General features: G+C 58.3%; 5 protein-coding genes across 5 annotated transcripts; 1 reads left to right on the plus strand and 4 right to left on the minus strand.

Moving 5' to 3' along the window:
* Positions 1–146: 146 nt before the first annotated feature.
* On the minus strand, positions 147–1,695 carry GGS23DRAFT_587388 (carbohydrate-binding module family 1 protein). The gene has a single exon (XM_051517482.1). It carries the CDS (start codon positions 1,595–1,597, stop codon positions 446–448), a length of 1,152 nt encoding a protein of 383 aa, XP_051367741.1. The 5' UTR covers positions 1,598–1,695; the 3' UTR covers positions 147–445.
* Positions 1,696–4,183: 2,488 nt separating this feature from the next.
* Positions 4,184–6,153, minus strand: GGS23DRAFT_342032 (mitochondrial carrier domain-containing protein). The gene is made up of 2 exons (XM_051513054.1): positions 5,594–6,153; positions 4,184–5,488 (listed from the first exon to the last, which is right to left on the minus strand). Exons 1-2 carry the CDS (start codon positions 6,008–6,010, stop codon positions 4,421–4,423), a joined length of 1,485 nt encoding a protein of 494 aa, XP_051367742.1. The 5' UTR covers positions 6,011–6,153; the 3' UTR covers positions 4,184–4,420.
* Positions 6,154–7,150: 997 nt separating this feature from the next.
* On the plus strand, positions 7,151–8,175 carry GGS23DRAFT_342094 (ferredoxin). Its single transcript, XM_051513055.1, has 2 exons — positions 7,151–7,483; positions 7,595–8,175. Exons 1-2 carry the CDS (start codon positions 7,248–7,250, stop codon positions 7,935–7,937), a joined length of 579 nt encoding a protein of 192 aa, XP_051367743.1. The 5' UTR covers positions 7,151–7,247; the 3' UTR covers positions 7,938–8,175.
* Positions 8,176–8,413: 238 nt separating this feature from the next.
* Positions 8,414–9,418, minus strand: GGS23DRAFT_600776 (Rrp15p-domain-containing protein; the record flags this gene model as incomplete). The annotated part of the gene is made up of 1 exon (XM_051519120.1): positions 8,414–9,418. The coding sequence occupies one exon, from the start codon at positions 9,416–9,418 to the stop codon at positions 8,414–8,416; it is 1,005 nt and encodes a 334-aa protein (XP_051367744.1).
* Positions 9,419–9,735: 317 nt separating this feature from the next.
* Positions 9,736–11,586, minus strand: GGS23DRAFT_600777 (uncharacterized protein; the record flags this gene model as incomplete). Its single annotated transcript, XM_051519121.1, has 2 exons — positions 9,736–10,567; positions 10,667–11,586. 2 exons carry the CDS (start codon positions 11,584–11,586, stop codon positions 9,736–9,738), a joined length of 1,752 nt encoding a protein of 583 aa, XP_051367745.1.
* Positions 11,587–12,599: the final 1,013 nt, after the last annotated feature.

A 12,599-nucleotide genomic window follows, 5' to 3' on the forward strand; every position in this document is an offset into this window, starting at 1 on the left:
TTCGGCCGGGTGTCGGCCCACTGCCAAGGAGAGTGAGAAAGCCTACTATTACAGATGGTTAAGGAGACGGGGGAATAGGCTGGAGTGTTTAGGGCCGCCATCTACTAGTTACTACGATGCACACTCACGAGCACGGGGGAGCACGGTTGATTGTATGTACTGTCAATTCAAGAAGGCGTATAATCGTAGATACAAGAAGGTAAGAAAGGGGGTTGCGGAGCCGAGACCAAGTCGGTTCACGTAGTCGCGTCGTCGTCGCTATTGTGTTTTTTTTTCGTTCCGGTCGGCACCAGGCGCGGTCACATTCAAGTGTGCCTGTGTGCCGCATGAGTGTCGAGTAGTTCCCTCTTCGTTCCTCCCATCCCTATCTATCCCGTCTAAACCCCCCATTTACCTGTCGCATGCATCCTCCCCCGAAGCGTTGGCGTTCGTCAGCGTGTCTCGCTTACGCGGACACGCACTGGAAGTAGTACGGGTTGTAGTTCTTGCAGGTGCCCTGGGCGCAGGCGGTCGGGCCGGTCCAGTTGATGCCGCCGCACTGGCCGTACAGGCTCTGCGCGCCGACACCGGCGGTGGGGGAAGCCTGGGCAGTAGTGGTGGCAGGAGTGGTGGCGGGAGTAGTAGGGGCAGCGGCCCTCGACGAGGTGACGAGAGTCGTGGGAGTGACGGGGTTCGCGGTCGTGGTAGTGGCCTGCTGGGGCTGCGTGGTAGGGGTGGTGGGAGCAGCAGCGGTGGTGGTCGGGCTGGCAGCAGCAGTCGTGGTGGCACCGCCGCCGTTACCGCTGCCGACGGTCGCAGTGCCCGTGGCAGTGATGCGGGACGAGGACTGGAGGACAGACGAAGAAGCGCCAGCAATCAGCGCCGGGCCGGGGATCGTGTACTGGAGGCCGGTCGTGTAGATGTTGACGAGGACACCCGGGTCGTCAGCCTTGTAGAGCTGAGTGCCGGGGACACCAGTGGGGACGTCGCTGCCGCCGCCGGTGACCTCGAGGTTGAAGCACTGGGGGTAGGCCTGGGCGCCGTTGAGCTGGCCAGAGGCGTGCAGGGCGATCGTGTCGTGGCGCAGGACGTAGTTGCCAGCCTTGATGTTGGCGGGGATCTGGACGAGCCAAGTGAAGTTGTTGGCGATCATCACATCCGAGCCCCAGAGGCCGTTCTGGGCTCCGTTGGGGTCGACGATGCCGACCTCGTCAATCTTGAAGAAGTTGAGGCTCTCCTTGGACACGCTCTCGCAGGGGCCGTTGCAGGGTGCGAGGAAGTCGATCATGGGGCCCTTGTGCGACTCGGGCCAAGTGTTCCAGGTGATGCTGATGCTATCACCGGCCTTGACTTGGACGTGGCCGCCGCCGGGCGCGCTGTTCTTGTGGCAGATGATGTCGGCGCTGCCGAAGTTGTTCGGCTCGACGAACCCGTTGTCCGTCTGCGACGTGCTCCAGCCGATGACGGTGGGGGGCGTAGCCATGTAGGGGAAGACGGTGGGATCGTAGCCTTGGTAAAAGACGCCATTGACAACAATGTGGTTGACGTGGCCGTGGGCGGCGACGGTAGCAGCGGAGGTCAAGGCCGCGAGGATAGTGGAAACTCTCGTGTTACCCATGTTGACGGTTGGAAGTGATAGGTGCAAGTTGGGTGCGTGTAAGCAAATGTGAGGGAGCGAATGGCAGTGGGAGTCAAATGTTACTCTGAACGAAGTGAATTGAAGATATCGATCAAGATAGCTTAGTTGCTCTCACCTGGAGGAAAAGAATGACTAAAAGGAGGGAGGAAAAACGACTGGACTCTGCGAAAGGACTGTGTGAACCGATGGTGGTGGTGAGGAAAGGAAGAGAGTTGTCTGTTGTCGGGCGACGGACCCCACGATATATAGACTTTCAACCTTCGACGTCGAAGACGACGACGACGATAGCCTTGCCGTATACACCCTAGTAAGCTGCCGTGTTATTGCAGTTGTATGGGCTCCGCCATCACCAGATTCCATGGACCGGGGCCATGAAGGATGGAGAGGTGTAGACTCCGATGCGAGGTGGTGAACTGACGATCCCGTGAGAAGGTGATTGGTCGTGTAGCCACCCGATGGGGATGAGCCCCTGGATTCGAGGTCCCACCTTGTCTGAGGTTGGCGAGGTAGCATCCCAGATCCCAATACCGGCCGGGCCCGCGGTCCAGCAGCGTGGGCGACTATATGTTATGACGCTGAGATCTGCCCGAGCGCTTCATGCGACAGAGTTGGCCCTACACAGACTAGCTATTCCATAGAGCGGCCTGATAGTAAAGGCGGAGTGGGGATGAAGGCGGGCTCCTCTCTCTCTCTCTCCTCTCTTGTTCTCTGTCTCGCCCTCCCTGTCTCTCGTTCTCGCTGTCGTATCCGAAGACGTCTTGCGAATAAGCACCCCATCATGTGAGGGCCGGATCTGGTGATGCTTGGAGGAGAAACCCGTACGAGCCAGTCCATCCTCGATGTGAACAGTAATCCAGGTCTGGATGTAACACGTCTCGCACTCTTAACGCCGTAATTAAATTAAAAGGGTCTGAGTAGTCGTGTTGTCTTGGCCGTGACCACACTAGCGGTAACCGGCCCCCTAAGCCGCCCTATGGCCCCCAAGACCCACGCCTAGCTGAGCCGCGAGCGAGAGAGACAAGAGATCATATGTGAGTGGCATATGCGTAGGGTATGTCAGCGGTGGTGGCAGTCTGTACCGAGTACGGAGTACTGGTAAGGATGATGAACTTGGCCTGGCCTGTCTCACTGGCCCCAGAGGATGGATTTGCATACGTAGGGATAGTATGTGTGTACGTAAAGGCTATCCATGCTGCTAATCTCGCATACTCTTGACGCCTTTATCTCCGGCGTGGACCAAGAGGCGGTAGAGCTCGGCGCGCGTGTCCCCCACCCGGCGCCCCCTTAACCAGAAGAGAGAACCAGACGGCTTCGGGGCCTGCTACAGGGACGGCTATCTCATCCCATCCATCCCCGTCGCATCATGGCATTACGTGGCCGACGTCGTCTGGAGCATGGCTTGTTTCTCTTTTTTCCCCTTATGCAAATAGTAGTGGACTTGTTGGTCCGGTACGGCGAGCCGGCTCGACTTGCCCCGTTTCTCAGTTTGTCTGTTGTTTTCGCGCCTGTGCTTCACGTCCAGCGCGTCCGCCGACAATGAAAAGGGGTCAACCGAGAGCGTGCGGGTGGGCACAGAGAAGCGATCGATTGCGAATCAGCGGGGGATCATCCTCGGGATGCGAGGCAAGGAACGGGCTTGCGGAGCCAACAACCTCGTCCGCCTTGACGATTCCATTTACTCCACCTACCAATACCCCTGTCGCGCATCACGTTTTTCGCCGGGATGGGTTACATTAGAACACCCCCGGGTGCCTCCACCTTCGCCGTTTCGCCTGGCCGTAAGCGGAAGTATACCCCGGGGCGGGTTCGTGCCACCTTCGTTCGAGCCACAACGACGCCGTCCAAGGTGAGATTGGAACATCGTGGAAGTGGTATGTGAAATTTCGAGAAGTAAGCCGTACGAGAGCGGGGGTTTGATTAGTGGTAATTTTTTCCTCTTCTCGGCCATCTTAGTGTTCCTAGTGTCCCCCCCTACGCGGGTAGGCGGCTACACCGCAAAAGCCTTCGAAACACCTTCGTGTGTGTAGACTAGGTATATCGCAGTCGTCCATTGCAGAGTCGTCCCAGGGGTCCTCAGCAAGATCTCAGCGGATCGTCTGATCGCGAATACGTATCTAGGAAGATATGTACGTGGTAACGTGGTGACGGTGGTGGCGTAGACTTGATCCTTTTGGTGCCCCCCCCCCCTTCCGCTTGTGTGGGGGGAGGATGCCTCCTGGAGCTTCTTGTCCTCGCTAATAGGAAAATGTGGTGGAAGCAATACTACTCCCGACGTTGCGGAAAAGGGGGCGGGTGTGTAGGTGTCTAGGGTGGAGATGAATACATTCATTCACGTGCCCCCTCTCTTGACCTGTTAGGGGACACCAGGGAATCGAAAGCTGTTTTCCTTAAGCGAAATGCCGCTGGGCATCGGGTTTAACGTGAAGTTGAGAGTATGTCAAACTGGTCTAAATCTCGTGTTTCTGCTCGGGGTCGCAAAGGGCGGAATCTCAAGGGTACAACAATAGGTATAGAAGGATATCATGCCGTGTCTCCGTATCTCGTGAAAGTGTTCTTTCTTTTGTGCCGCTTTCTTTTCTCGTTTCTTCTTCCTTTTTTTTCTCCCTCCACCCCCCGCACACCGACATATACACGTTCACGCTGAGTAGGGAATATACTGCCTGCCCAAGCCGGGGGGGCCCAACGCATCGGCACCTGAACTCCGTCCACCTGTCCGTTCCTCTCCCCTATTCCGCCAGCCACTCGGCTCGAGGTATGATAACGGGAAAATGGTTGCACGAGAGAAGCGATGTCATAACCACCTCAAAATTCTCCCTCACCGCCGCCGCCCGCGACGCCAGCAGTCCATAAGCCCACCAGACCCCACCAGCTCACCTTCCAACCTCGCCAAAGCCCCCTGAACCCTTGGCCCTTCTTATACACGACCTTCGCTATGCTCGGCTTCCTCTTCTTACCTTGCGTCGGCATCTTACCCACCGCCGCAACGGCTCGCGAGCCTTCGTCGGCTACGATAGCGTACATGGTGCCGAAAACACCGCGGTACGGCCCCGGCTGCACGACCATCTCTAGCCTCTCCGTCTGGTCGAGGGCTTGTAGATACGTCGGCCTCGATAGCACCTCGACTTGGCCGCGACGGAGGACGGTCTCGAGCGGTAGCTTGACAAACAACGACACGCACGAGGCGCAGAACTTGGCGACCGAGAAGGTCAGGGGGGACTGCTCGCGGTCGATGAGGAACTGCGACCGGAGGACAAGGGGGGTCGATAAGGTGAGGAAGGGGTGGACGAGAGAGTTGAGAATGGTGGGCGCCAGCAGCGCCGGGGGGCAGACCAACGAAGGTAATGACCGTAGTGTTGCCAGCGTCCGGCGCCGAACGTGCCCGGTAGACGTAACGATTAATCGTGTCCGAACCAAGTCGAGGGGGGCCAGGATAAGGCCCGTCGCGACGGCGGCCGTAGCGGCGACGCATAGCGACGCCCAGGGGTAAGGGGAGGCGATGTCAACCAGCCTATCGACGTCGTCCTTGAGACCCAAGTCGGGGACGTTTAGAAGGGCGCTAAGGAGACTGCGCGACCAGTTCTCCAGCAGCGACTGTAGCACCGTGTAGAGGAACGTAGCATTGGTCCCTTTCCAGACCCCCCAAACCGACTCCTTCGCCCAAAGCTGGGAGATCACGTCGAATATCGAGTCGGGCCGGCGGAGAAGGAGCTGGTGCGGGGGGAGGACGGCTTTGTCAGGTACTTTTCGCGTTGGCGAGACCGCCGGCGACGATCCCCGTCGGGTGCCCGATCGCGAGGAGGGCGTGGGCGTGTACGGGGTACTTGCACCAAAGAAGGCCGACTCTTCCGGGTCAGAGTCGGAGTCGGGATACTACCAGTTGCGGTCAGTTCCAGCGCACATAGGAAGGGATGGCGATGTAGGAGATAGGTAGATGCGATATCGCAAAGCAGGTAAATGATCACGCGCCCATCTTACTTGGTCGAATATGGAGTGCTTAGGGGCGACGAGGCTCGGGCTCGCGCGCGGGGGTTTCTCTGGAGGGGCCTCCAAACCACCCATGTCGTCCTGGTTGCGGACTTGCAGGATCGTCTTGGCCGCCTCGAAGGGCTGGGCCATCAAGACGGAGGTGTACTTCCATAGCAGCTCGTCGACGAACTGCTTGACGGAGTGGATGGTGCTGGGGGATATGTCGTCGAGGTGGTCCTTGTAGTCTATGTCGGAGAAGATGTCGCGCGCCCTCGACGCATACTTATTGGGGGTGGACGTCGGCGCCGTCGCAATCGAGTGGGAGAAGGGATTCGGTCGCGAAGGCAGCGCCTCAACCTGGTCTCCGATGGTGGGCGGGATGTAGTACGGGCGCAGGGGATTGACGCCTTCCCGGATGGAGGCCATCTCGAGGTAGTCCGAGAGCGGCCCGTCTTACTGCTGCAGTGCTTTGCTATATTCCACTCTGTGCTTGAGGGGCAGCAGAGGCGGAGACGGTGACCGTGGTCCTCGTGGATAAGAGATACCTAGGTATGTACGCGAGAGGAATGATGGGACGGGGAAGGCTGGCAAAGGTCGGTGAACATGCATTAATTAGCTAAGGTGGGGTGTGCAGACTGCATATATTGGGAGCAAGTGGGAATAAAACGAATAAAACTGGCATAGCGCAGGGGGCAAAGGAGGGTTATGCACGATGATCTGCGCACATAATCGATATGTCACGCAGCCACAGCAGCAAGCCGGCGGTCGTAACAGGGAAACGGATAAATGCGCACTGCGCTGGTCCCGCGATCTCGTATCGATAAGCGAGAGCCAAGCCGGAGAGAGAAGAAAAAAAAGAGAAAATATACTACCTACTCAATAGAAAACCCAGCCAAGAATTGAGATAAGATAAGATGAGACCGGACAAGGCCTTTAAAGCTGGGCGAACATCTCGGGGTTAAGAGGGGGAAAAGCACGGCGGCGGGGAGGGGGAGGGGGATCAACCCCTCCATTCGCCGAAGCTGAGACGGGTGCGGCTCGGACGAAAGTGCCAGTCCCCGACCGAGGAGCGCGATTAGATAAGAGGCATATCGCATCTTCGGTTTTTCTGCATCGACCACGGACTCGGCCCGCCGCCATTGGAGAAGATTTTATTCGGAGCTATCCAGGCCAGTGCAATACCTCTGCTCCCATTCGCCAGGCCAGGCCGTCCCATCCCAGCCCTCGTCGCATGCCGTCGACGGCTTTCACACGTCCAAGCACGACATCTTCTTCGTCTTGTTAGATGCAGGACGCTGTCGATACTCTACGACGTTGCCCGATTTGTAGTGCTGTTAGTCGCCGTACCGTCATCCGTGCAGTGAGACAGACACATCACCATACCATGATCTTGCCCGTCCACCGTCGAGGGAGACCGACGAGATCAATAATCCGCCTCATGAGCCAAATTCCCATCCCCGCCTCCTAGCAGTTCACCATTTTCAGTTTGCCTCTCTCATTCCCTGTCCCTCTTCCTCTTCCTTGTCTCACCCCCTCCTCCTGCTCCTCTCCCAGCTCTCATAAGATCCGGTGCAGTTTTGCCTCATATTCCACATCTCCAGCTTTGTTGCCGGGCCCCCCGGATTCGCCTGTCACGCGCTGAGGTTTTGCCCTCGACCCCGCCATGTCAGCGCCCCGAAGTCTCGTCCGAAGCTGGCAGCACCTTCGATCCTACTCTCTCCAGTCTCTTACACGCTCAACCCGACCCGTGTTCTCGTCGTCATGTAGCGGCATCCTAAAGCCGAGTCCGTCATTCATCTGGAATCCTCGCGCACCCCCCTCGTCGGCCCTGGTGCGACAATTCAGCGCCTCTGCAACGCGCCGACACGGGCATATAACACCACCAAAACCCGGCGAAGCGTAAGATTCACGCCCCCCCTTCTCCCCGTCTTCCTCTCCTCGGTGCAGTCGCATATACAAACTAGGCATAACGCTGTAATGCGCGGGTGAGCTGACCTCGCCACCCATCAGGCTGTCCATAACGTTCGTCGACAAGGAGCAGAGGGAGCACGAGTTCGCCGTGTCGGCGGGCGACAACCTGCTGGACATCGCGCAGGCGAACGACCTCGAGATGGAGGGCGCGTGCGGCGGGTCGTGCGCGTGCTCGACGTGCCACGTCATCGTCGACGACGCCTACTACGACAAGATCCCCGAGCCCAGCGACGACGAGAACGACATGCTCGACCTCGCCTTCGGCCTCACCGAGACCAGCCGCCTCGGCTGCCAGGTCCTCATGACCAAGGAGCTCGACGGCATCCGCGTCCGCCTCCCCTCCATGACCCGCAACCTCCAAGCGAGCGACTTCAACAGCTGAGCATACCCATCCTACCTTAAATCCAAGTGCGGCTTGCGTGGGCGTCGAGCAGGGGGGAAGGGGAGAATACCCAAAAAGGACAGCGGCGAAAGGGGCATTTATGTGATAGATCATCGGATGGATTGTACCAATGTAGCCCGCAGCTATGCCTGCAGACGCTTGAAGAGAGGGCGGCAGCGCCGAAAACGCGGGGTGTGATCTTGGGAGAGGGTTTAGTTTCTAAGTAGGACTACAGCCCGGGCCACACATCGTCTCGCGATGCGCAAATCGTGTATGATAAACTCAGCGGCACATACGGCTGCAGGACGTGGGAGATTGAGAGACCCCCCAACTCTAACGCGACCATGTTGACCAAGTCAATTCTGCTCTGGTATCATTCCTGTTAGGTATAAAAAAAAAAGACAACCTCCCAAAGGAGCCCCATATGTAGATCTGCCTACACTCCACCGTGCTGTCCCCCCTACCACCATGCTCAGCTAAGCCTCCTCGAGGCCCCCCTTCTTCAGCTTCCCGCCGCCGGCCGCGATCAGGTCGAGGAAGCCCTGGCGGCTCATCTCGCTGGCCTTGTGGCGGCGGCCGTCGACGCCGACGGCGCCGTCGCGGCGAGCCTGGCGGTCTGCGGCGGCGGCGCGCTCCTGGGCCTCGCGGACGGCGCGGAACAGGACGACGACGCCGCGGTGGGCAACCTTGCGGAGGCGGCGCTCGGTCTGCTGGGCGGACTCGGTGGCGGGTGCCGCGGCCTCGCCACCGTCGCCGCCCAGCACGTCCCGCACCCGCCCCTTCTCCTGCGCCAACCGCTTCTGCTCCCGCAGGTGCCGCCGCGCCTTGGTCTCGAGCGCCGCGTCCACCGCCGCCTGCGCCGCCCGCTGCGCCGCCCTGCTGCGCGCCAGCACCGGGTCCGCGCGCCGCACCGACGACAGCTTCGTCGACAGGATCTTCGTCATCGACGTCGCGAACGCGTCCGGGTCGTTGCGCTTCGATTTCGACTTCGCCCGCGCCGCGGCCGAGGCGTCGTCGTCGTCGTAGTCGTCTTCTTCTTCTTCCTCATCCTCTTCTTCTTCTCCTTCCCTGTCGTCTACGCTTTCGCCGTCTGGGCCCTCGGCCGCCCCCCCGCTCCCGGACTTGTCGTCCCTTGGGGCCTTCTTCGTCTTCGCCGGCGATTTCCGCCGCGGCGCGGCTCGTTTTGATTGAGGTGCGGCGTCGGCGTTGTCATCGCCCAACTTCAGGTCCGAACCGGATGCTGCTGAGTCTAACTCCGAGTCCGAACCCGACAGCGACCCGACGTCATCGACAGCCGCATTGTCGAGGTCGAGGTCGTCGTCAGAGTCGAGGAGGTTGACGGGGTGGAAGTCAGGGTTGGCGGCTTCTTCGTCCGAGTCGCTGTGGTACTGGGCTTTCTTCTGCTTCTTCTTGGGTCGTTGAGGTTTCGACTTGGAGCCAACGTCTTGATGGTTCCTCTTTTTCGAGTTCGGCCCAGCCATTGATGCGTGTGTAGTATTCCGTGTGTTATGCCGTATGCAGTAACAGAGTGTGGAGGGCATCCAGCTACGGGCTTAGCAGGTGCAGTAATTGTAGACGCTGGCCAGACAGCTGCTACTTTTTTCAATTATTTTCGTATTGCCTGGAAATGATAAGATAAGGAAGTTGACCGCTTTCCTGAACGGTTCTCGCAGCGTAGTATCCAACGAATGAATAATCTCAATCTATTACATTAAGCGAGCATTGGCTTATTTATGAATCTTTCGAGTACTAAACTGGAGAATCATATTTATTCTCATTAGATCGTCATTTCATGGCATTACCTCTCCTCCAGATCCAGGATTACGAAGCTAACGGACATGGCGGGTAACGCGTCAATAGCAAGTTGGCCATCCTGCAACTCCCAGGCGAGGTCGCCGAACGGTACAGCCGCGATACCTGCTACAGGCACTGGCAGTGCTACCGTAGGGCGCTCGTTGATATCGACAGTCCCAGCATTGACTATGCTGACCAGTACCTGGTGTCCGCTCACCCAATACGACCCCTCCAAGAGCTCTTCATCCACACTCTGACCGGCCGGCACCGTGACTAGAATCCTACCGACGGGCTGGCCGCCGAGCAGGAAATCGCTGACGGGCGGCTTCGTAACCGCGGCCGCCATGCGCGAGTGCGCGTCGAAAAGCTCCTGGCTGCTGGGCCACGTCCAACCGAAGATGCCCGTGATGCCGCGATTGAAAGCGAGCGCGTTCATCACGAATGCCTCCCCCGTCGTCGGGTCGCGGGCCCAGTAGTCATCGCTGTGGAAGACCTGCGGATTGTGGAACTTGGCCAGCGGCCAGCGGCCGAGCCACCGCTCGTATCGCTGCAGGTCGTCAAAGCGACGCGCTACGTCGCGCACGCCGTCGCCGACGCAGTTGTCGCAGCCGCAGTCGCCCAACGTCGCGTTGCATGTCGTGCCCCACTTCGTCCAGGTCGTGTTGATCCCGATCGGGTACGGGTCCGCCATCAGGATGTCCGCCCCCGACGAGTACTCGGCGAAGTAGTAGTCCTGGCAGTTGAGCGTCACTGCAACCGGGTGGTACGGGTCCAGCTCGTGGATCAGGGCCTGCGCCGCCGGCGGCAGATCAAACGGGACTTGCCAGCCGTCAGGTCTACGCCAGGTCCGTCAGCAAGTAGAATATAGGTAATAAAATCGATCGGCAGAGGTATAGAGATAGACACAGGCGAGGAGAGGAAGCAGCAAGACTTACTCGTCGGCAGTCCAGTACGCGAACAACGAGCTATGGTTCTTGATAGTATTAACCCGCCTCTCGACCACCTCGAGGTCCTTGTACGAGCCTCGGAGATCGAACATGAACCGCATCGTCGACGCGTCCATGCTGTCGTACACAGGGTTCGTGTCGGCAAACCCGGCCAGCGACACGATCGCGTTGAGGCCCTCGCCGCCGCTCGTGTACTCGTGTACGAACGCTTCGCTCTCGGCCGTGCTGTTCGACCCATTATACAGGCCGTAGTATCCGTACGGCAGCAGCGGCACGAACTCGCCGCCCGTCTGCTCGTTGCGAAACAGTATTCCCCCGTTTAGGTTGTCGATCTTGGTCGCGCTGTGCCCCGGCGCTATTTCTGGCAGGAACCGTAGCTCACTCGTCGCCGTGTAGTTGTAGCCGTTGCCGGCTCGCCCCGAGAACACGACTGTGTACGGCGACGTGCGGGGCTCGAGGCCCTCCAGGGAAAAGTCGAATACGGCTCCAGTTGTGTCGATAGGTATGCTGCTCTCGACGAGGGGTGCGTTGGCGTCGCCGTCTTCGGATGTGAGACTAATCGTGAAAGCGAGCTCGGCGGTTGATCCCTCGTTGGTAGCTGTGGTGTCCGTCCATAGTTCGCCGAACCACGGCGAGAGGGCGGCATTGACCACAAAAGACCCTTGCGTCTCTCCCTCGAGATAGATGCTATGTCGCGGTTTGAACTGCACGTGCAGATTCAATGCACCATCCGGATTCGCCGGCGCAGGCTCCGTCGTGTGCCCGCCCGGCTCGAAGGACGGATACCCACTCGCGTAGACCTTGCCACACCATCGCGGCCAACCCGGATTCTCCCCTGTTTCGTCCTGAGCGTATGACAGACCGGCAGCGAGAATTACGCTGCCGCTTGCGAGTGTGCGTGGCCTCATCTTCTTCAAGCCGTTTCTTGCGGGGAAGAGTGCAAGGGGTGGGTATCTCAGAGGATCGATTTGTCCCTGTGCATTTAACCTGAATTTTCCCGCATCAAATATCCTTCTCCACCCTCCGTAACGGGCGAGGGCACGGACTCGGGTGGATATAGGGCGGGCGATTACCTCCTAGGTATCGTGCGTCCACGTCGCCGTCTTCCGCGATGCTCACGTCAAGGCAGGGAAGAATGTAGGAAGGTAAGTAGCAGCAGTGACTAAGTCAAGTAATAGGCGATGAGGAGAGGGAGAGCTGAATGGAGAAGGCGAGTTTTGTGCCGATCAGACTGCAACGTCCCGTCTCCCGAACTTCCTGTTTGAGAGACACCCGAGAAAGGGAGACGCTGTAGTGCTGGGTTGCCCCGCATCGTCGCGGATCCTGGGCAACATGTCGAGGGACGATCAGCGGAAATCTTCATTCGAATCAGCAAGTCGCCCTTCCCCCGGTGTGCATTTTGGCTGTAGATCGTTGGGCTTATGACTTACAACGACGTAACTTGGCCCGATATAGAGAGTCTTCTATATATAACTACTAACAACAGCGCTATAGACTTAGTTTCCTTTTGACTGCCGGTCGGAAATCGCCAACCATCCTCCTCAATTCACCTGGTGTTCCCCCTTCAAGCAACGATGAATTATGATAAATAGGACAAATACTATAAGCATAAAGAAGTAGGTAGGTAACGCTGGCCTGAATGAACGATACTTGATATTTACAGTAATAAAACGTTTCCTCGGAAATATTATGTGTTGATATCTCTCTCGTTAATCCGACGATCATATGGCTGAAGGGCAGTAGGTATTAAAAATGGCGGCGCGTAAGCTGCCTGTTAAGGAAGCACCCATATACACAACTCTCCATGGGGATTCGCCGATGTGAATTCTCCTGCTGCATCGAGCCCTCGTCTCTCGCGTGGTAACCTCCGGGGTTCGTAACCGATTGGATATGCTGAAAGCTCGCTGCGCCCGATACCCGT

The sequence above is a fragment of the Durotheca rogersii genome (assembly GCF_024521655.1).
Source record: "Durotheca rogersii strain YMJ 92031201 chromosome Unknown GGS23scaffold_38, whole genome shotgun sequence".
NCBI lineage: Eukaryota > Fungi > Ascomycota > Sordariomycetes > Xylariales > Xylariaceae > Durotheca > Durotheca rogersii.

Bases quoted from the DNA above. Each gene is read 5' to 3' on its own strand.
- GGS23DRAFT_587388 (XM_051517482.1), bottom strand. From the start codon at position 1,597: ATGGGTAACACGAGAGTTTCCACTATCCTCGCGGCCTTGACCTCCGCT.
- GGS23DRAFT_342032 (XM_051513054.1), bottom strand. From the start codon at position 6,010: ATGGCCTCCATCCGGGAAGGCGTCAATCCCCTGCGCCCGTACTACATC. The intron at 5,489-5,593 runs GTAAGATGGGCG...CGCAACTGGTAG, and splicing joins AGCACTCCATATTCGACCAA to TATCCCGACTCCGACTCTGA.
- GGS23DRAFT_342094 (XM_051513055.1), top strand. From the start codon at position 7,248: ATGTCAGCGCCCCGAAGTCTCGTCCGAAGCTGGCAGCACCTTCGATCC. The intron at 7,484-7,594 runs GTAAGATTCACG...GCCACCCATCAG, and splicing joins CCACCAAAACCCGGCGAAGC to GCTGTCCATAACGTTCGTCG.